The sequence below is a fragment of the Amphiura filiformis genome, chromosome 12 (assembly GCF_039555335.1).
Source record: "Amphiura filiformis chromosome 12, Afil_fr2py, whole genome shotgun sequence".
Taxonomy (NCBI): domain Eukaryota; kingdom Metazoa; phylum Echinodermata; class Ophiuroidea; order Amphilepidida; family Amphiuridae; genus Amphiura; species Amphiura filiformis.
Genome location: NC_092639.1, coordinates 18700433 through 18725064, shown reverse-complemented (window position 1 = coordinate 18725064; position 24632 = coordinate 18700433). Strand labels below are relative to the sequence as shown.

The 24632-nt window shown below is 36.3% G+C and overlaps 1 protein-coding gene across 1 annotated transcript; it reads right to left on the bottom strand.

Annotated features, from left to right (window-relative positions):
• Window positions 1-365: 365 nt before the first annotated feature.
• Window positions 366-16058, bottom strand: LOC140165330 (uncharacterized). The gene is made up of 12 exons (XM_072188663.1): window positions 15873-16058; window positions 15128-15275; window positions 13645-13781; window positions 11819-11954; window positions 11131-11214; window positions 9419-9552; window positions 8893-8993; window positions 7833-7989; window positions 6020-6121; window positions 4644-4802; window positions 4167-4262; window positions 366-2121 (listed from the first exon to the last, which is right to left on the bottom strand). Exons 1-12 carry the CDS (start codon window positions 15996-15998, stop codon window positions 2065-2067), a joined length of 1437 nt encoding a protein of 478 aa, XP_072044764.1. The 5' UTR covers window positions 15999-16058; the 3' UTR covers window positions 366-2064.
• Between the last annotated feature and the right edge of the window lie 8574 nt (window positions 16059-24632).

The following is a 24632-nucleotide window of genomic DNA, read 5'->3' as shown; positions in this document are numbered from 1 at the left end:
GACTACTCAAAACTCCCGTTTCGTGTAAAATATCGATCAAGTGGTAGCCTCTAACAAGGTGTTTTTTTGTCAAGATTCCTTCCGAAATACATCGATTTGAAGCGTCAAATTGCAGGATGATAATGAGAAGAATATGATTCATTTTATGATATCAAAAACTCATCAACAATGAGAAAAATTGGGGGGGATGATGCTGTTGATCGAGTTACGGAAAAGGAATGATCGAGAAGAAATTCAAGATTTAATGGAATTTGATGCGATTTGAAAAGTTGTCAATTCAATTAGAATACGCAGTATAAAACTTAATAACATAATATGTTCCACTCACCAGAAGTGAGTGGCGGTCAGCATGTGTCATCGATCGGTAAAGCTAAATTTATACTACATCGCTGAGCGATAGCTATTGTGTTTCAACCAATGAGGTAGAGCGCTTTTTGTTGCGTTGGAAAAAATGCACTACCTCATTGGTCAAATACCAATTGCTCGTCGCTCAGCGATGGAGAATAAGTTCAGCTTAAGAGCTATCTCTGACCGCGGTCTGTTCAATTTAGTGAACATTATGCATTACTGGTACCATAACACGTATTCTTTTGACAGAGCAAATGTTGCAGCAATTTATTCGGATGTATTTTATACAATATATATGATATCATACCACAGGGAAGACAATTCTACAAGCGTTCATATCAATCAAGGTTGGCTTAAATCGATTTTTGGCAAAATCTTAGGGGGAAAGCTGTTGAATTCTGCACCCTGATGATGAATTTTTAGCAATAGATGAAATGACTATAGAGGTATTTTAATTACATCCAAAGCATTAGGAATGGAGTAAAACAGTCAATTTAAAAAAAGAAATTAACTTAAATTGATCAAAAATGTAAAAAAATGAAAAAGTTGATTTAAATCAGTGATTTTTTTAAAATCATTTGATTTAAATCGTTAACAATCGTGCCAACCCTGATATCAATGTTATTGCTTTAAGGTAATTGTACTCAAAAGTATGGCCACTCAAAGTAGTAGGGACTTTATTATTTGATGTGTTTATTCTAATTTATATACCATTACCAGCTAAATTGTATTGTGATTTACAATAAGTCCATTTTAAAGAATCACACGATTCGTTTGACTGTCGTAATAGTATCTGGTTTGATCAAAGAATAATCCCAGACGCAACATTTCTTTTAAATATAAATGTTTAAAAAAGGTCTCACTTTGCATGTTTGACGTTTTTCGGGAATTGTTATTAGGAGCTACAATCCAGGAAAAAAATAGTTGGCCACTTGCACTAAACAATGGAAATGCGTGCCCTATCAAAATTGGAGAGGCGAGTGAAACATGCATGCAATATAATGTGAAGTACAGACTCCCCTCTATATCTCACCCTTCCCCACTCCCCATCTTTCAATGTTGGAGGGTCTAACGGACCTGTTGACAACATGGCTTGGTCCAACATTGAATTGGGGGAGCGGGGGAAGAGATATACCATAAGACAGGCAAAGTGTGCCAACCTTTTTTTTCCTGGATTGTAAGCCTCAGAGTTTCTAAGGTCCTCTTCTGATACTGACTGCTCTACTATATATTTTCTAGATAAAGGTTACCCGTGTCTACCGACTACCATGACTATTACAGTATGTACATTATATAAACAAGCCTTGATATCGTCTAGCGCAAGTTAATAAAAAGATGTTGTAATCATAATTATATAATTATTATACATGTAAGTAATCAACTTATCATCTGGAAAGGACTTGTCCCTAATTTGGGACAGTAAAAGATTGAAAAACAATGAAAATTCAATCGAAAAAGATTTGCTCCTAACTTTAATCTCTAAAAGATTATAAAAGATTGAGAATCGCTCCTTTTGATTGAAAAACAAAATCAAATCACCCGACTGAATAGTCGAAAACGATTTGTCCCTAATTCGGGACGGCGAGATTAAAAATTCAATCTTTTTGATTGAATCTTCAATCGGGCAATTTAAGAGAGTATTGTTGCTCGCTTGCAAGTCTTCCTTTTTAGTTACTTTGAATCTGGTTCCCAGTCATCTCTTCGTACATCTGTATTTTATTCAGCTTGGCTTTTGTAGTATCGAAGAAACGCAATGCACCCACGCTTCCCTTGCTGAAATGGTAAGAGCAAAACACACCATCATGCAAAGAAATGACATTGAACATGTTGGACCACCGAACGTAACCATTAGGAAACGAACTTGGAGAAACCTTCTGTTAATAAAATACTATGCTGAGCCACCAGCCTGGGTGGCTCACGCTCCAGTAATTTCAGATGATTGAGCTCAGTAATACATCAAAGAATGTCTTCCAATTCATGAAAACAAATAGATAATCAGCTTATCGGATTTTAAATGGTTTTAAAAAGCTTAGAGGGAAGGTCTTGCTGCTCAGCGAGTGTTTGTAATTATCAGAAGGTTTTCACCAAATTCATTCTCTAATGCCATTTCGTACATTCATAAATCCTGTATATTGATGTATTTTGAGCATTTATCTCTCGAATGTATCGGAATTTTTTTATACACTCCAGTGGCGTAGCCATGCTTTTTGGGCTGTGACTTTCGGAGGGGGGGGGGAGGTATGACGAAAATTTTTAAAACTTGAATAAGGGCTACAAAATATTTAAAATATCGCGACGCAGAACTTCTTCACCACTGACACGTTGTACTTTATCAAACCAGTTTGAGCATGTTGAGAGTCCTCTTCTTTTTTAAGTTTTCTTCTATCACTTTGATGATGATTTGATGATATGAGAACAATAATAATAATAATAATAATAATAATAATAATAATAATAATAATAATAATAATAATAATAATAATAATAATAATAACAATAACAATAATAATAATAATAATAGCAATAACAATAACAATAACAATAACAATAATAACAATAACAATAATAATAATAATAATAATAATAATAATAATGATAATGATAATGATATTAATGATAATGATAATAATAATAATAATAATAATAATAATAATAAAATGATGATAAAAAAGGAAGGTTTTATTTCAAACTCTAATGGTGACTCGCAGGTCAAATTGCAAGAATTGTACATTAAACACAACTAAACAGACACAATGCAATTTGCAGGCAGCAGCTTAATCAGCGCCAATATTGCAACATTGAAACAAACAACTATACAAACATCCAATCCAACCCAACCCCATCCCCAGTAGGCAATGAGGATAAAGTGCCTTGCCCAAGGACACAACACGTTGGCACGAGCGGGGCTCGAACTCGCAACATGATGATGATGATTATGATGATTCCCAGCAAACACAAAACGTTTTCGACGTCATTCGCAAAAGATTATAAAAGGTTGTCAGAAAACGTTTAAATGTCGGGTTATATAAAGGGTACATTAATGGTATACCATTTGTTGGTAATTTACTGCACAGCAAACACAAATGTTTTACAGAAAACATTTAAATGTCGGGTTATATAAAGGGGGTATAAAACCGTTTTAATAACATTCCAAAAACATTTTTGAAAACTTGGTACAAATCATTCTAAACAGAACGTTATTTTTGGGTTGAAAAAATATTTTGCAAAAAATGTTTGCCCAAAATATTTACAATAACGTTTTTAAAATGTTTTCACGACCTTTAAATAACCCGACATTTAAATGTTATTAATACGTTTTGTAAAAAAACATTTTAAGAACATTTGTGTTTGCTGGGTGCAAATATTTTAACATAATATTATTTAAGTGTTGACAAAATACTTGGCCAAAAATAGTTTACAATGACAATTTCGAAAACATTTTAAAAATATTGTTGTAGTGTGTTTTCATACAAAACGTTTTAACACGATTTCATGACCTTTATATAACCCGACATTTTAATGTTATTAAAACGTTTTTACCTAAACCAAAACCCAAAATATAACTTATTTAAAACGTTTTAAAAACGTTTTTGTGTTTGCTGGGTAAACAGACACAATGCAATTTGCAGGCAGCAGCTTAATCAGCGCCAATATTGCAACATTGAAACAAACAACTATACAAACATCCAATCCAAGCCAATCCCATCCCCCGTAGTAGGCAATGAGGATAAAGTGCCTTGCCCAAGGACCCAACACGTTGGCACGAGCGGGGCTCGAACTCGCAACATGATGATGATGATTATGATGATTAATTTTACCTTGAGCATATAATCTGTATCACCATCCTCCATTTCTAAGTCAAGAGTACCGAGGTATCCTGTATCAACACCAATTGTCCTGGTCACATCATAACGCTGAGAAAAATTTAAAACAAAAACAAAACAAACAAACAAACATTGCTAATGATAAAATGGAATGGATAATACCTAGAAAGACATGATTTAATTGACTTTCTTTGAATTGTGTCAGGTAGAAGGGTACATCCCGGAATTCCAATTTCAACCTCGGCAATTATAAACCTATTTAGAGAATAAAGGTATTGTTTTTAGCCGCTGTCATGCATCTACCGTCTCATATAACACGGGCGATATCATTATTGTAATAATTGTTTTACGCCAAATCATCTGCAAACCAAAAACTTAAACTCAATAATGTTTCAGTGTCTTAAAGCTTATAAAATTTATTCTATATTAAAGCAATGGGCAACTCTGTGGGAAGGGGACTTGATAACTTACTTCAAAGTAGACTCTTTTAGAGCTTAACATCACCATATCGAGAATAGCAGAAAAAAATCCTTTCAGATCTGTGATTTCTGTACTTGAAAATCCCCGAAAAACGTTTCTGACTTCAATTCCTCTAGTTTCCGCAAACTTGGTCAGTTCTCTCATGCTAATCTGCAAATAAGTTCGTATGGTATAGAGATAGCGATGATACATACGTGATGCATGGACCGTGCGTTTAAAGGACGTTTAAAACGGCGATAAATATTGATATTCTCGGTTCCAAGCTGGATTGTGCTCATTCGTCACCAAGGAGAACAAGGCGGCTGGAACAAAGACTAACATCTGATCTGATCACTAGAGGGCGATGCGATTTAAAATTTAATGGTCACCGATTCCTCTGCCTACTTCTATACAGCAAGCTTTTGATTTTGACTAAAAACCAATGTTTTGCTGCTTAATATTAATTGCATTCCAGTGCTTCCCAAATATTATAGTTGCCAAAAAACAAATATTTTAGATTAAAGACCGATGCATCCATATATCTTGACTTTACTTTCAAAATGACACTTTTTCGTAGTGAAATTAGGCGCGTTGCATGAACCTCGCTTCGATACAGGAGAATGGTTTTGAATAGATCGACGAGCACAATCACTCCGTACACTTGCAGTTTATTTCTTTTCATATCATCGTCGTCATCATCATCATCATCATCATCATCATCATCATCATCATCATCATCATCGCGTCATCATCATGGACAAATCCTTCCTGTTCATTAAGATTATAAAACTTTTTGATGCGTGTCGATCTGTGTTTCTATTTGAGAGAATGCGGCCGTTTTGTGCAGGTAGCTATGCAATGAGTCCGGGGGTACTTTTTTGTAAGCCAAAGGGGTAAACCATTTTTGGTAGGTCGAAGGGGGAGGGGGCAAGCCATTTTTGGCACACACTGACAGGGCACCTTATAAATAAAACGCTCTAAAACTAAAGGCTTAGAAAAACACTACAGAAACTTTAAAATAGCCTAAATTTCCTACTCGCCACATTCGCATCATAATTTATTATCAAGACCATTAAGGAAGGTATGCAGATTAGTTTAACATTTGCAAAAAAAATTGGCAGGCCGAGGGGAGCAATTTATTTTAGGCAGGCTGTGAATTGTGCAAAAAAATTTTGACATGCCGTTTATTATCGGAAATGTTTTGTCCGTTCATCCCGGAGGTCACAATTGCACAGCCCCTAATACCGGATCCAGTTGTTTGACGAAGAGGGCTGTCAAAATGAGTGGTACACACGGCTGTTCTGCTGCATCCCCCACCCCACCCCCAAAACCAACAACACCGCCCTGTGCACGAATTCATAGTGGCAACAGATTAGGATTTATATTACCTGACCATCGTGGTTTGCATCGATGGCGTTGACTATGTCAGCATTGGATTTACCCTCTCCAAAAACCATTGCTTTCTGCTCATCTGTAAATTCCTCTCCAGCCTGTACCAAGTCAACAAAACAATTTCATTATATATTTTAACACTTTCCCAACGTTTTGTTCACCATTCATGAATGATGAAAACTCGGTTTGTTTGTTTAAACGGTCGCTCTGTGCGAAGCCACACTTGGGGACTGATGGGACCAGGCTCAAACATAATGCTCAAGCCAGGCTAAAAAGCAAATGCTGGAAAGAAAAGTAATAAACAGATTTGAAGGTAAAGAACAAAGAAAGCCACTCTCAACAATCAAGTGAACAATTTTACTGTCAGCCTTTTTTATTTAGGTCAAGAGAAAGAAAATGCTTAAGGGTAGACGAGGTATTGTTGGTCGAAACAACCTAAAAATTGATTTTCATTATCTAGATCAATATATTATTGAAAATTAACACCTTGATGCTTTGCAAAAGTTCATTCTACAAATCGTATACTTTGCAAACTTGCTTAATTTATTGTTGTTAATGAGTTATGTACGTTTTACAAACGTGTTGTTATTTCAGACCTCTTTACAACGTGACTCAAGAACCGCAGCACCTATAAAAGTATATCAACAGTTTAGAATAATTAATAACCTCAAGGGCTCGATCAGTCACCCACATTTGCACAGTAATTTTTGTAGGATCTGAGAGCACATCAGACACACCAACTTGCATTCTAAATGTGACCGTACAGTTCGAATGAGCCGTAAATGTCCTAAATTGTTTTCTGAGTTACAGTGTAAAATGTGCAAGGTCGTATTCATCGGTACCTCAAGATGGCGCGACATCTATCTCATTTTAATAGTCAAACACCTTTTAAACCAATCAATAATCCTATTGTTGAAGAGGATAATAGTCTACCTTAGATGTCTATAGAATTCTTAATAGCTCTGGTCTTTGTTTGCTTTGGCTAAATCATGTTCAAGCGTTAAGCGGTGGGTTACAAAGCATTGTATTTTGTCTAGGTATGTATTACCAACAATTAACAATGAGAGGACATTTTTGAATCTCGTTGACTTGGGGATGATTTGAAAAGACCGCCAATTATGATGTTTGATATTTATTACCAGCACTGTGGAAAGGGACACATGTAGAAACGAAAAAAAGCTACCATTTTGTTGAAGGAGCAAAGTTCAACAAACCATAACCCGCTTCGGGATATCGTTTGAAGTCAAATTTGAAGTCATTTTAAAGCTTATGATATATATTTTCTAAACACGAAATAAAACAAAATTGACCGGTGGAGGAATTTACGGCTCATTCGTCGTGTATGGTCACAAATACGAGGAATGTCCTTACCAAAAGTCCAAAAAGTCTTTTAGGTCTTTAACACGAAAGGTCAAAAATTTCATATGATGGTCGGCTTTTCGTCCCAGCTACATACACTTTAAGTACATATCATTAGATTTATAAATTATAATGTTTATCTTCGAGGATTGTCAAAATGTCAATTTTCAATAATTGGGCAACAATTTGTATTATATCGCGAATTTCAAACAAAATAAATTATTTGATATCAGAAGGAGATTCCTCGTATTCAGAATGCAATGGTTGATTGAGCTCTTAATCCAATCTCAAATCCTCCCAAAAATGGTTTCAGTTAATATTTGTATTTCGAAAATTTAAAGAGGTCTCTATATTCAAATATCTTATTATCAAAAGCATTGCACCAGTGTGCGAGTCACAATCTCAACTGACTCTAAAAATAAGATTTTTGCTGACGACTAGCTCAATTACCTGATCTAGTGCACGTTCCAATGCTTCTTTCGGTATCGTTTCTTTCTTCACATCGGTATGGTTACTCAACAGCTTAATAAAAGCTGCAATGGTCGTTACTAAGTCCTGATGCTGCTTCCGTGCTACATCTATCTTATCCTCTTTTTTCTTGCGAGCCCTACATATGACACACGAATACGTAACAAACAATTGCAATAATATAAATTGTAATAATATAAATTATAAACACTTATACAAATACGTAACACTTATACGAATACGTAACAATTGCAATATTTATAGAGTCAAGATTCATCAACTCAAATTTCACGGCCATATATACTGCGTCTTGAAGACGACGAGCCTGTGAAAGAATAATGCCCTTTATATTCCACCACATGGGAAGAGAAAACCGGGACGGCCACGCACACTGTACTTACAGTATGTCCAGCAATTTCTGGGAGATACTGAAGGATGCTGCAGCCAAACAAAATTGTTTCGCTTGCCCAAGATCACAATAGTTGGAGTATGCTTGTAGTCGCCTGCTCCGCATCCAACTGATGATGCTGATGAAATTTCAAACGCTTTTTAAACAACGCAACAACGCAAAAATCAATCATGTCTTTAATACGGGTAAACAGAAAAGGCCGTGATTAACTGTTTAAGCTTTATCACAGGTATGATTGGAAGCTTTTGGACAAGGCAGGCCTCAAGGTAGTCTCATGTCACCAGTGCTCTTCTGAATGAAAGTTGAAATAATGGTACGATAAAATTCTATAATTTAAGACAGGGCAGAATTTAATGATGCATGCCCTGGAATAACTTTTATTGAGCATAATGAACATTTGTATAGTGCCAACATTTTTATTTAAAGAAAATATGGTCAAATGTTCGGGTACCGATTACGTTATATGGCCAAACTAAACAGCATTCTGCTTATTTTCTTAGCTTACCAATACAGTACAAAGCAGGAGGAGCTGGCCTTGATGCAATACCAACATGTCCGAAGGATATCCTTGTTTTTCTTGCTACCGTCTATAATGGTTATAATCTTTTCAAATTTAGAAAATATAAAGTTTACCTGGCTAGCTTTGTGTTTGGTAATGGTGTTGCATCTGGCACATGCTCCTTCGCTCTCTTGTCCAACAAATCCTTGAACATTTCCTTTTCATCAGCAGAGTACTGAATAGTGAAAAAACAAATACACATGATAATTGCACAAAATATTTGTCCCAACTGAGTGAATCTTCTTAGTCTTCCAGTAGTTTTACACAGAGCTTTGGAATTAAATCAAATACTGGAACTTACTTTTTGCAACTTTGCGACGTTGCGTCTGGAACCACCAGACTTCATCAGACAATTGACCCGCTGGGCTGGTCACGTAATAGACGGTTTGACTTATCTCATGCATGGGACCGGGGTATCGGGATGATACCTAGCCGTCTATCGCGTCACCAGTCCAGCGGGTCAGTTGCCTAATGAAGTCTGGTGGTTCCAGACGCAACGTCGCAATGTTGCAAAAAGTAAGTTACAGTGTTTGATTTAATTCAAAACTATTTATCCCAACTATTTCGGAACAAAAAAAAGACAGACAGAAAGAAATTTACCAACAAAACGCCAACGGTTTTCACGTTTGGTTGGTCTCCAAATTGGCAATTTGGGTCCCAAGCAGCCGCAATGTCTTCTAAATCGGGAATTCGAATAAGGTAGTTATCTTCTGGTTTCATCGACAAAAACCAACCTGTGATATACAAATTAAACGACAAACCTTGTAAACAAATGGAAAGATTGAAGCGATGAGATATTTAACTTGTGAAGCAGTACAGTGAACATGATTCGGTTTCAGACCAGGGTCCCGTTTCAAGAAGAATTACGATAGACGCGTACGATTGATTTCACATGGGATTACATGGTAGATCAAGATTGATTGTAAGGCTTTGTGGAACGGGCCCCTGGTCTTTTTAAAACAAATTCCCTCATTTCAAGCCATGAGTTTTCGTTTCTCTTTTGTTCAGAAACTAAAAACAATAAATAAGCACTTGAATAAAGGTAACTAGTCTATACTGGAAGTAATATAGCTTCAATCTTCAACCAATCTCCGTGTATGCGATATTTATATGAATAGACACTCGAGTATAGCCTTCAACATGTTCAAGTGTCTATTATTTTGCATTCTTAGTCAGTGGGAGTGGTCTAGTTCGTAGACACATTTCTGATTGGACAATCGCATGATTTCGGGTGCCGTCTATCAGGCCGTAGACGACCCCACGTCCTCATGCGTCTTGATAATGCGTAACACGCGTGTAGAGGTGCGTGTATGTATCGCGCTGGATGCGTATACTAGTGCGGAATACGCGAACGCGCTAGCAGTACGCGCAACAGAATACGTGAAGTTGTAAACAAGTTTCGTTCATTTTATAATGAGGGAGTTTTATGACGGTAACTTAGTTTTTGCTTAAAAAAATTGTTTACAGTTATTGAAATAATATTTAACTGACTAAGAATGAGAATAAACGATAGGAATTTTTATTTTGCCTATCCTCTACCTATGATAGACGACAGGCAGGTCCAATATTTTTATCGTAGTATTGGACCTGCCTGTCGTCTATCACACGGTACACAGCCGTTTTCGCCAAACGTTTGTCAAACAATTGCCGAGCACAAACGTTTGTCAAACATTTTTGTAAACGCCCGTAAACATTTGGCAAACGTTTTGATCGCTCAATGTTTGTCAAACGTTTGGCGAAAGCGGCTATGTAGAGGATAGGCAAAATAAAAATTCCTATCGTTTATTCTCTATGTCGGTTGAAATATGTCGATGGTCTATATTTTTTCACAAAGAAATAAGCTAAGGCTTATTCGGAAATCGAACCCACGCTTTCAAATATAGATTGACTTGTTCGACCTCTCTGCTCGTGAATATTGCACTTCGAAATTAAAAACTTCTTTTGTATACTTTGATCAAGGTGACTTCAAATCTGATTTCCTGCGGTTACACGATTATATAACAAACTGAAAACCAAAACGGCTTTCTACAAGTTTTAAGTTTCTATCAAAGGGTACAGACAAAGGTATTGTTAAAGATGTCAGTCAAGTGCTTATGCAGGATAATAGGAAACCACGTGATCAAAACCAATGTCAAAACTTATTATTTGAAACAACCGAATGTACGGAAACTGAATGTATCATACACATTGATTACCCGCATGGGATGTTTGATCAAATTGAGTTATTTCAGAACCGTACGCCTATTTATTGTGTTGGCCTATTGCTTTCTTCATTCATGTTATTGTTGGAGAAAAATATGGCTTTAACATACCATCAAAAACCCGTATTGGAAAATTGTTGACCAATCCACCATCGACAAAGTACTGCCCTTTATGTTGTACTGGATAGAGTACGCCTGTAAGGAATAAGTATAAATAGTATTAAATGTTAGACAGAATAAACAATTATTGTGGTGGACGGAATGCTACAGATTGTGTCAAATCTCGAATTACTGGATGGACTTGAACATTAACTTAGACGACGGCAAAATACGTAAATAAAAGCCAGCAAAAGTAGCATGCTGTTCCAGCTTACCACCTTTGCGTTAAAGGCCCATTCAGTGATTTGCTCATCCGGAAGGTAGTAGAAATCGTCAAAATTCAGAATTTGGCACTTTTGTTAGTGTCATAGATGTGCTAACATAGCCTGCTAGTGGTTAAGCTGAAAACCGTGTATTAAAGATAAATAAGATATTTTACATGAATCTATAATTTCTCTATTTAGGTATAGAATGTATTTTAATGAGCTTTAATGGGTCTTCAACTTTGTCAATGCTGTTTACTTGTTGTTATTTTTTTGGCAAATTTTTCATTTCAGAAATACCTAATTATACTTCACTTTACAGTAATTTATAAACAATTTTAACTTTTTTACACTTTCGCTGGGATCACTGAATGGGACTCTAAGAGTCAATGGTAATATTCGAAGAACGACAACTGCTAATCTTAAAATATCTTTACCTGGAAGAGAAATTGACATGCGTACGGCTTCTTTGACTTGCATAGACGGTGTAGTCTTAACGTGACAATAGAGGCAGTCCAGTTGGCTGACATTGCTGACAACAACACAGAGCTCTCGCTTGGTCTTATTGTACAGCTGAAAAGATGAAGTAGATTTTGATTTATGTTATTATGAGGTTAAACCCATGGCTCTTGGTTTTTTTTCAGAGGTGAAGAGAAAATGGCCAAAAAGTTGTCTAGAAAAGCATGAAAAGGCGATGGAGAGTATGGCCTAATGGTTAGGGTGGCACTACTCGCCTTTTGTTCATGAGGTCACAGGTATAATTCCCGGCGGTTGTATTACTGGCTGGGGAATTGACTTGGGAAAAAAACAGTCTGAATTTAATTGGTAACATCTGTGGGAGTACTCCGTCCTTCGGAGGGGGCGTTAAGCGGAAAATTTGACAGCTCGGAAATATATCAGATGTGTCATTTGATATAACTACAGGAAATCGTAATTAATGAAAAGGTTATCATGTTATTGAAGGATTTGAAATGACTGGTGTCAAAATCAAGTCTCAAAATTGCATGAACATTCAAAGATCTGCAGGATTCCTGAAGAGGGTCACAATAACAGAATCTTAGCAAACACAATACGTTTTCGACATCATTCGCAAAAGGTTATAAAAGGTTGTCAGAAAACGTTTAAATGTCGGGTTATATAAAGGGTATATTAAGGTTATAAAACGTTTTCATATCATTAAAAAACATTTTTTTTATAATCTACTGCCCAGCAAACACAAAATGTTTTACAAAAAACGTTTAAATGTCGGGTTATATAAAGGGTATAAAAAGTTTTAATAACATTTCAAAAACATTTTTGAAAACTTAATACAAAACATTCTAAACAGAATGTTATTTTGGGGTTGAAAAAATATTTTGCGAAAGTTGTTTGCCCAAAATATTTGCAATAACGTTTTAAAACCTTTATATAACCCGACATTTTAATGCTATAAAGAAAAAAAAACACATTTTTACCTAAACCAAAAGCCAAATATAACTTATTTAAAACGTTTTTGTGTTTGCTGGAATAACACTGATTTATTCGCGGTATCCATGCACGTTTTACATTGCATTCATTGTTTTCAATATTAATCATGTCAGTATGCATTTTTTCATTCAATGCCATCGCACTCAGATATTGTTTCCGTAACGTTGTAAATAAGCTTCAGTAGATGTATGAGATTTGCACAAAGAACACTTGGATTTTCATTCTATTAAGGTTATATAAAGGGTATATTAAGGGTATAAAACGTTTTCATATCATTAAAAAACATTTTTTTATAATCTACTGCCCAGCAAACACAAAATGTTTTACAAAAAACGTTTATTGTCGGGTTATATAAAGGGTATAAAAAGTTTTAATAACATTCCAAAAACATTTTTGAAAACTTAATACAAAACATTCTAAACAGAATGTTATTTTGGGGTTGAAAAAATATTTTGCGAAAGTTGTTTGCCCAAAATATTTGCAATAACGTTTTAAAACCTTTATATAACCCGACATTTTAATGCTATAAAGAAAAAAACACATTTTACCTAAACCAAAAGCCAAAATATAACTTATTTAAAACGTTTTTGTGTTTGCTGGAATAACACTGATTTATTCGCGGTATCCATGCACGTTTTACATTGCATTCATTGTTTTCAATATTAATCATGTCAGTATGCATTTTTCATTCAATGCCATCGCACTCAGATATTGTTTCCGTAACGTTGTAAATAAGCTTCAGTAGATGTATAAGATTTGCACAAAGAACACTTGGATTTTCATTCTATTAACTTACATCTTCAAATGTTGCGTTGGCATCCCCAAGCTTCTCTGCCAGTACCTCTCCAATAAACTTCTCCATCTCCTTTCCAGGGTTCCAGCCAAAATATTTCAACATATGTGGCAAAAATGTAAGATGTTTCAATACAGCATCTGCGAGAAGAAATATATGATAATCATACCAACGATAACGATCATCATCATCATCATCATCGTCGTCGTCGTCGTCGTCGTCGTCGTCATTATCATCGTCATCATCATCATCATCATCATCATCATCGTCGTCGTCGTTGTCGTCATCAACATCATCATCGTCATCATTATCGTCATCATCATCATCATCATTAAAGAAAGAAAGAAAGAAAGAAAGAAAGAAAGAAAGAAAGAAAGAAAGAAAGAAAGAAAGAAAGAGAAAGCTAAGAAAGAAAGAAGATCACAGACAGAAAGAATGAAAGAAAGAAAGAAAGAAAGAAAGAAAGAAAGAAAGAAAAAGAGAAAAAAAGAAATAAAGAAAAAAAGAAGAAAAGAAAGAAAGAGAGACAGAAAGAGAGAAAGAAAGAAAAATATTATATAAATTTTAAATACAAAATATTTTTAATGCAAAATATATAAAATATAATATAAACTATTGATAAAAATAACTACAACGTCCATCATTAAAATGTATAAAAGCAAATACACAACAATTATTAAGCAAACAAAATTGTCAAGAAAAAATTTTAAAACAACAAGGCTTGACCGAATGAAGGACCTGTCAAGTACAAGTCAAGTTCAAGTTTATTGCACTCTCAAGGAATGTGAATCTGCAGGCAATTCTCTATGAATGAAATAATTCAATTGATCCAGTTCTATGCTTTTATCAATATTCAAAGTTCTACAGCGAAGCTTTCTTTTGACGTTAGGGGGTAAGGTTAAAGTTCAGCGTCCCCACGCACTGAGATTTTGACAGAGATTGCCCCCAAAATAAAACATTCAGTAGTTTTCCATGGGATCATATTGCACGTTGGGTCTCTGTTTTCGCTATACTATCCCATGTTAGTGTTGGCTGACTATGGTCTTCTCAATTATTTAGAGGCTTGAATGTCTTGCCATTGTAGATTATACAGATTTTTTTCCTAAGTTATTTTTTTTAGTAAATGGATGACTATACATGTATGAGCACCCAGAACATTTCAATAGGTTTAGATATGGAAAACCAAGCAAACAAACAAAACGAATAAACCTCGGTAATTTTCACTTTTATTCAGTTTTTGTCTGGTCATATATAATTTTCACTTTTTATTCAGTTTTTAGCTGGTCATATATGCACCTGTGACGACAAATTGCATTAATCTGTCTTCGTCTCCTCAAATGTAGACGAATCATGATGTTTTTTCGGGAGGAAGAGGGTGTATACAATGATAATTTCACGTCCGAATTGAAATTATCAGTTTTTATAGTTTATTAACATGATTAATGCCAAATATTTTTTATCTTTAAAGAGAACTCTCTATAATTACCATATATTTTGCTTGAACTTCCATCGGCCATTTTCGCCTCCATTTCATGCGAGTCATAGCCCAGTGCACCACACATTGCAACCATAGCACCAGCGCTAGTCCCTGCAAAACGTTTCATATTCTTCCATACTCCTATTTCTTCCAAAACCTGTGAAACAATTAATGTGATTTAGTAAGCAGAGTCCTGAAATATGTAATTTCTTATTGTAAATTGGGCGTGCACAGGAGCCATTTTTAAGTCCCATAATGCATTGCATCATGATGGTGTACTGATGGTCAGATGGTACTAAATAATGAAAATAATTATAAATATGTGGAGGTCTATTACTGTCCCAGTTGCGAAAATTGTTACCAATATCATATGGAATTGTAGGAATATATTATACAAAAATGTTTTAAATTGTGTTTAGCAAAAACACTTTCCTAGAAACATTCTTGCTTACTCTAACTGTTTAATATGTTGAGAGTATTCAGCTTGGAACATTGATCCCGGACATTGTTGTTTAGGAATTTGACACGTATTAATTTTACACAATTAAGTACGATCGTAAACAAACAAACAAACATGACTTTCTTCTTTACATTATGATTATGAAGTCACGGTGAAAACGACATTTCAGAAATAGTAGTTAGAAACGATCTCATTTTGTACTATGTATTATAGAAAAGGAAAAGCCACTATACTGTCCAATATGGTAGGCTCCCAGTATAAAGCGGCCCAAAATTATCTGTGATTTGCTCTTACCCTAACAGCTCCAATATGCGCCGTGCCTTTGCCACCTCCTCCTTCGAATGCGATATTTTCGAAAGGAAATTTGTCATCTTGAAATTCCTTCAATTCCTCTGGAGTTAAGATGTTTCTCTTCGCCATGATACTTCCTAAAGCCAACGGTAACAGTTATCGGACCTTTACGTTATTATACTGTGCGTTTCAAACTCAAACTCTAAATGACGCTTTTGATGGGGATATCAGCGTGTTTGTACCCGGGGGTTTGCGTAAAGTCGATATGTCGGGTTGTTGTTGGTCGCTGCAACATACTGGATACTAGCTGATACTGCTTTTGGACAATATCAGTAGCGTATACATACAGCCCTTTTTAAACGGTCGCACGCCCCCGGTATCAAAAAAGAGAAGAGAAACGCCTGCGTACATGTGATTTTAACGAAATTAATCTCATATTTGACCGTTTAGGTGCGCTTCGCGCGAATTTGTTCCATTTAAGCTTCATTATGCTGTACTAACACGTTTCATGATCCTTTCGCAACTCACCAAAATTCTCCCCCGGTTGTTGAAGTTCTGTACGCGCCTGCTGATACCAATTTGTTCAGCGGTAAGTTAAAACTACTTTTCATAAACTTGTGTTTGGAGATCAATAATATTGTTTAAGAAATAAAGGGTAATGCATGATCCTTTACACGAAAATAATGTGTCCGAGGCAGTAAAAACGTAAATAATGGGTGAGGCGCAGCCGAACCCATTCATTTTAAACGTTTTTACTGCCGAGGACACATTATTTGCGTGTAAAGGATAATGCTGCACCCTTTATTTCTATTCTATTACCACAAAATAGTGTGATTTAAAGAGAAAATATCAAATTTGTTGCCCAAATATTTCAAGTTGTTTACCTCAAGGTGGAGCGCATACGCGTAGCCAAAGCGTATGCACGTTCCAATAACACAACCTAACATTCCATTCTCCCCTATAAGCAGGTATGCACATACAATAACACACCCCTGACATTCCATTCTCCCCTACATAAGCAGGTGTGCTGTGCGCTCTGCTGTGCGCTGTGATGATAGAAGAACATAAAGTTCGTTGCCCTTGACACTTTATCGCTAATTAATGGTCTGTCACTTGACGCGTTTCAACAAATCACAGTGCGCGATTTTGAATAATGGGTCGTGGGGGTAATAGAATTGTAGAAATAGGTATGTAGCGAACTTACAATCATGATCGTATAATATGTTTGAACCAAAAACAATTTCCACACAATAATATACTTTAAAATATCGCTTAATGGTAAAATTGAAGATCATCCAGATTATATGACAGTATCGTGCAGCCCTCAAAGAAACCATTATTTTCATTATTTTTTTTCATAATGTGTCAGTACCTAGTGGATGACATGTTTATTTTGAGTGTGTTTACAAAATTTTAAATCATTAATACAGTTACTAGTTTTGTTAACGCATCTTTAAAAAGTCTTACACTCTTAATTTTGCAACAGTTTATGTATAGTGTGAACAAATGGTTGAACCGTTTGTTGCACTCTTTGATGCTACACTCTTATTCTCCGCATACGAAATCCTTTAACAATTTTATGCCATCTTAAGCAACGGGTTCACTACATGGCGCGGTAACCCGTTTATTGGTTAAAAGTTGTAACTCTCTTCACGGTTTAAGAAACCTAATCAATGGTTGGTTATATTATTTTGTAACTTTTGACATATCAAACAGCGAAATTCGGTATTAATAATCCCGAGTTAAACGTCTAAACAACTTAGTTGTTTACCAAAAAAATAAGCACATTATAGTTTACATATATTTATTTTTATTCAGCTATTGTTTACTTATTTAATGGATTATATTGGGACCATAAGATTTCACACCACCAAATAGAATATGGTTGTGCGCCCTTAATTTTACTTCTCAGAAAAAAACAATTTATGGATTAAAAGGAGCAGAAATTTGCATAATTTTGGCAAAATTTGGATTGGTCATGATTAGTAATGTTAAATACTGCAAGTGTACCACAGATGAGAGAGATCGAATAACTTTTTAAGCAGCCTTTTCTTTACAGAAACACTGGCATGATTTTGCCTGTAAAATAGGCAATTCCGGACATCGTAGACTTCGAGGGCCAGTCGTAAAAAAAAATGACGGTCAACCTATATTTTTTCCCAGCCAGAGGGATCATCAGGCAAGGGCTGATTTCAACCATCATAGCTGTCGTTTAAAACTGAGTCGCTCCTGAAAATGACGTTTTCTTAAGGTAAATTTAGCACATATCTCTATGGGACTCTGATTTGGTGGTGTGATATCATAATATTGGGTATTCATTTCCTTCTTTCTTTTTTCATTCTTTTAAAAATCCAATTGTGTTGACATCAGACTAGCTGCCAGGCAATGATCATAAATTTGCTTGGATACCCACTGCTAACCACGAATTTCCTTCGGCATGTCTTCACCGGGCATGTACACAACGAGGTAGATACATATATGATATTAATAAACATTATAAAGCAAGACACTCATTTGGGAAGGATCTGACCAAACAAACAAATAAAAAACAGACAGATACCGCGTATACCGTCCCGTATATCCACGTATCCATGCATAGAAATGTCTGTATTCGTTGCACATAGGCTATGCATTTACAACACTATACACAAACACGGTGCACACCGTCATCGTCCCTATATCTTCGTGTTAAAAATTGCCGTGATAGTACGATGAATCCTCACGTTTTTCAATAGCTACGCATGGTGATTTTATTCGAGATAGGCCGAGCGACTTAGGCTAAGCATACAATTTGAGATTTTGAGAGCCTGCCACACTGTTTCTATTCTATGTTTTTACGATTTTCGCATGATCAGTATATGGCTGGCCGTAACCGCCACAACGTGGAGCCGCTGCTACGCGTAGCTTACTTTTCGCTTCGCGGAGCTAAATTGACCAATCATGTTAGATCTTTTCATTACGCGGAGCCAGTGGATGGATCCTCGTTCCAGAGAAGGAAAACTCTTGCCAAAATTAATGTTTACTATGGGGATTTTAAATGAATCGATTGTAAATAAACCACGACCAGTTGTACAGGATCAATACCATTGTTTGATTAGTGTATAGTCAATGTTACCTTGCATGAATGTGTCATGTGTGTGGCGTGTTTGTTTGTTTGTTTGTCTACTGTGTCAGGCCAGGATCACTGACACCCATGATACTGTCATACTATCACGGTGATCATATTGTTGAATGTTGTTGACTTTAAAATAATCATGATGCAGTCATGTCTACAGTAGAATTCACCACGACCTTTGAAGGACTTAAACCCCATTAAAAGCTATTAAACCAAGATAACACTCAATGAAAACAGCTCAACTATGTTACATCAGATCTTCTCTGGTTAAATACACACTGCACTTGTGTCTGTTTTACCTGTGCAATGAGCAATGAGCTGGTATTATAGTTTCAGTTGGGTGAACGATTATAAAGCGAACGCAAGGTAACAATACTGTGGGCTTTTGTTTACAAAATGAGACAATAGTCTGCTTATTGTTAACCAGCGTTCTTGAAAATGAGAAGCTTAATGACTTAACACGGTTTAGAAATAATTTCTTCATATTTTTGGTGTTATCTGTCGTTTACATTGTGATGTGCCCTGAGTAATTTAATTTGATGATTTATCTTTGTTTACAAAGTTACATGAGTGATGACAGTTTAGGGAATTCCCTCTCAAATTGAGCAAAACAAGTTGAATCATATCTAATTTGGAATATTTGGAAACCCCCTTCAGATTGTAAAGAGATGACATCATATATGGGATTCCCCTCAGGAAGTGATGTAATGGGATTTCCCCTCAGGAAGTGATGTCATGTGAAAGGTTAATGTTATAATTAAGACTTTGGAATTTCCCAGATTGAGCATAATGTGAAGGTAGTAAATGGCCCATAATAGAATGGGGTTTTTCCCATGCTTGATATATAAGAAATGTAAACACAATTATTGTCACAGTTGATAGTGTTGATCTGGGCTATGCTTACAGTCCAATTCCTTGAAAGAAAGGAAATTACAAACCAGAAATATTATATGTAGTCAAAGTATTACTATTTACCAGTGTTGTCGGAGAAGATCTAGAATACGTCAAAGAACGTTATTCTTCCAAGAAAGGAAATATATTCTTCTGTCGACTTGCTGAAGTCTGGTATTTTGATTCAACGCAACTGTCAAAATAATTGGGGACAACTGCATCGCAGTCCTGCTTCCTGAAGATATTGTGTGAAAGGTGGAAATAGCACCAAGTTTGGAGAAAGCAGCGCAAGGAGTTAAATTTGGAGAACTGCGCAAGGAGTTTAGCATAGGAGAACGGCGCAAGGAGTTTAGCATAGGAGGGCGGCGCAAGGAGTTTAGTATAGGAGAATTGCGCAAGGAGTTGTAAACGTGTTTGGAGAACACCATTTTCCTGTAAGGATTTTATACGCAAGGAGTTATCAATGCAAGTGTACAAAGGACTTCGCTGATTGTCGCAGGACAAGTGAATAGGGATATATTACATCAGTCGTCCAGAACATTACAAGAACTTTATGATCACCAAGAAGAAGAATGCTGGCTAAGTACAAAATAGATAAAGAGTGATTATATTTGATTAATGTATATGTGCATTTGTAGTCATTATATTGTACCAAACGAAACTTGCTTTCAATTAAAGACTTAGATTTTGTTAGCTTAACCAAACAGTGTATTTGTGTTGTGCATTCGTGTGAGTTCGGGTAAAAGGTGATTTTGGCCTTGAGTCAAATACGACTCGTAACAAAATTGGGGGCTCGTCCGGGAAGTACACTGTAAAAAAGTTAACATTAATATACTGAGTCTTGAAAGTGAAAGTACAGTATGGCAGAGTTCAAAGCAGAAGAGTTTCTTGAAACTATAAATTGGGAGAAGTTTGATGAGTTGAAGAAGCCTGATTTATTGGCATTTGCCAAACATTATGACTTGAAAGTAAAGCAAGCTACAAGAAAGCAAATAATCAAAATGCCTTGATTGATGTTTTGGTCAGGGGAGGACATTTTGATTAATCCTATTTGGAAGAGAAACTTGCAGTAGAAACTGAAATTGGTGGGGACTCGGCATTTAAATTGAAAGAGTTGGAAATTCAATTAGAAATGAAGAAAATGGAAATGGACCAAAAGAAAATAGAAATGGACCAAAAAGAAAAACTGGAAATGATCAAGTTAGAGAATGAAAAACAAGAAAAGATAGCTCTTGAACAACAAAAACTAGACATGGAAAACAAGAAATTAGAAATGGAAGACAAAGCACGCCACGAAAAGATGGTGCTTGAACAACAAAGATTGGCTATGGAAGAAAAGGAAAAACTAGCTAAAATTGATATGGAAGCACATTTGAAAGAAAAAGAGTTTGAACAAGAGAAGTTAGCAAAACTAGGTGACAAATACTCATCAAGTTTCTCCTCAAAGTCAAAGTCAGGTTTTGATGTTACAAAGTATGTAAAGCTTGTGCCTAAATTCAAAGAGAAAGAAGTTGACGAGTACTTTCAACATTTTGAAAAGGTAGCTACAAATTTGAAATGGCCTAAAGAGCATTGGACCCTACTTTTGCAAAGTAGTTTTGTGGGGAAGGCCAGGAAAACTTACTCAGCTCTACCAATAGAGAAGTGTAATAATTATGAAGAAGTCAAACAAGCAGTCCTGAAGGCCTATGAGCTGGTGCCTGAAGCATATAGACAAAAATTCAGAGATTCACGAAAGCAAGCAGATCAAACCCATGTAGAATTTGCTAGAGTAAAAGAACAAATGTTTGACAGGTGGCTTGGTTCAAAAGAAGTCAAAGATGATTTCGGCCAACTTAAGCAATTAGTTCTTATAGAAGAGTTCAAGAAATGTGTCCACGTTGACATTAAAACCCATTTGGATGAAAGCGCTAGCAAAATTAAGACCCTAAACGAGGCGGCGACAATGGCGGACGACTATGGCTTAACTCACAAATTGAATGCGAGTAGATTTAGTCATAACAGAAGTTATTCAAACAGGTTCAGCCATAACCAACCTAGAGCAAATCAGGGTGGTACACAAGAAGGGAGATCTCAGTTTAATCACAGATCCTGGTCTAATTCACAGCATAGTGCTGGTGGTAGAGGGACCCCATGGAGTTCAGGTACCAGACCAACAGGTGGGACTGAATTTAAATCCCAATTAGTTTGCAATTTCTGTAAGAAACCAGGACATACAGTGACCACGTGTCGGAGCTTAAAAGCCAAACAAGATGCACAAAACAGCAGCAAACTGCTAGTAATACTGTAGGATGTGCAGTGTCACTTGAGTCAAAGAAACAAGTCAGTCAAATCAAAAAACAAGAATTCCCACAAAAGGGAGGTGAGACAGACAAGGTGTGTGAAGAATTTGAACCATTTGTGTTAGAGGGAGTAGTATCACTTGGTGATAATGGTAGTCCAAAGCCCATTAAGATTGTGCGAGATACGTGTTGTGCACGGTCTATGATTCTGGAAGGAACTTTGCCCTTTAATGAGGATAGTTCAGCTGGTAATGCTTTGATCCAGGGTATTGGGATGGAAATACTTAATGTACCTCTCCACAAAATTAACTTGACATCTGACTTGGTTTCTGGTCCTGTAACCATAGGAGTTAGACACGAATTGCCAGTCAAAGGAGTGTCCATGTTGCTAGGAAATGATTTGGCAGGGGGGAAGGTTTTTCCTGACCCAATAGTTACAGATAAGCCTTGTTTGCAGGATGATAGTAGTGAGGAAAAGGAGATATTTCCTGCATGTGCAGTTACACGGGCAATGAGTAAGAGGGCCTCTGTAGAAACAATTGAGGACAACCAAATTGATGACTTAGGCTACAATTTGGAAGACACATTTGTGTCAAAGTTGAATGAGAAAGAAGATAAACTTCCTTCTCCAGGGGATAAAAAAGACCCCTCAAAATGACACAGCCTCTGAGCATGAACAAATTGGGGAGACATTGAGAGACCCATTAAGTCATGACAAGCTAATTCTGGAGCAACAAAATGACCCAGAACTCAAAGAGATCAATCAAAGGGCATTGACCCTAGAAGAAGCAGAACAAAATTCTGTCTGTTTTTACAAACAAGATGATGTGCTAATGAGAAAATGGCGGCCCCTGATGCACCTGCCGATGAAGAGTGGAAGGTAGTGCACCAAATTGTGGTACCAAAAGTCTACCACACTGAAGTTATTAACATAGCACATGATAGTCCCATGGCAGGGCATTTGGGTGTTAAGAAAACTCATGAAAGAATTCTGAGACATTTCTGGTGGCCCACTCTCAGAAAAGATGTTTCTGAATATTGCAAAACATGTCACATATGCCAAGTATAGTAGGGAAGCCAAATCAGAAAATACCTCCTGCTCCATTAAAGCCAATTCCAGCCTTTGATGAACCATTTAGTAGGGTTATTATTGATTGTGTAGGCCCCTTGCCAAAGACTAAGTCAGGTAATCAGTACCTTCTGACAGTTATGTGCGCGTCAACACGCTTTCCTGAAGCCATACCATTGAGAAATATTAAAGCAGTGACCATAGTGAAAGCTTTAACCAAGTTCTTCACATTTGTGGGGCTCCCCAAGTCCATACAGTCAGACCAGGGATCAAACTTTACTTCTGGAGTATTTCAGCAGGTCATGTATCAATTAGGTATAGAACAGTATACCTCAAGTGCATACCATCCAGAATCACAAGGTGCACTAGAAAGGTTCCACCAAACATTGAAAAACATGATCAGGACATATTGTTTGGAATTTCAGAGGGACTGGGATGAGGGAGTACACTTGTTGTTATTTGCTGCTAGGGAAGCTGTTCAGGAAACTTTAGGATGTAGTCCTTTTGAGTTAGTGTTTGGACACACAGTGCGTGGGCCCTTAAAGTTGTTGAAAGAAAAGTGGCTCAATGAGAAATCAGATATCAATTTATTGGATTATGTCTCCAATTTTAAGCATAGGCTTAACAGAGCAACTGATATCGCCAAAGAAAACTTGAAACAGGGTCAGGCCAAAATGAAACAATGGTATGATCAACATGCCAGAGAAAGAGTATTCAAACCAGGTGATAAAGTTCTAGTATTGTTTCCAATTCCAGGACACCCATTACAAGCCAGATATCATGGCCCATGTGAGGTAGAGTCAAAGGTGGGTGATGTAGATTATATTATCAAGACTCCTGGTAGACGCAAGAGCAGGCAGTTATGCCACATAAATATGCTCAAAGAGTATGTTGAAAGAAGTGACAGTGGCATTCCAAAACCTGTGTGTACAGTAAAACATGCTAATGTAGACAAACATGCCGATGTAGACAAAATCGCCAATGTAGACAAGAGTAAAGATGACAATTCTGATGTCACATTTGACCAGGATAAAGAGCTGGAGCACAAAGAGTATAATGTAAAATTGAACAATTCTGATGTGCTCACTAATTTGGACTCAAAGTTAGGTCATCTTTCTCAAGATCAACAAAGTCAAATTGCAAATTTGATTCACAAATTTGACAATATATTTCCTGATACGCCAAGTAGAATAAATGCTGCATTTCATGATGTAGATGTTGGTGATACAAAACCAATCAAGCAGCATCCTTACAGAGTCAATCCATTGAAAATGGAACATCTCAGAAATGAGATCAATTACATGCTAGACAATGATATCATAGAACCAAGTAGTAGTGAATGGAGTTCACCATGCATTCTTGTTCCCAAGCCTGATGGTTCATACCGATTGGTCGCAGACATGAGA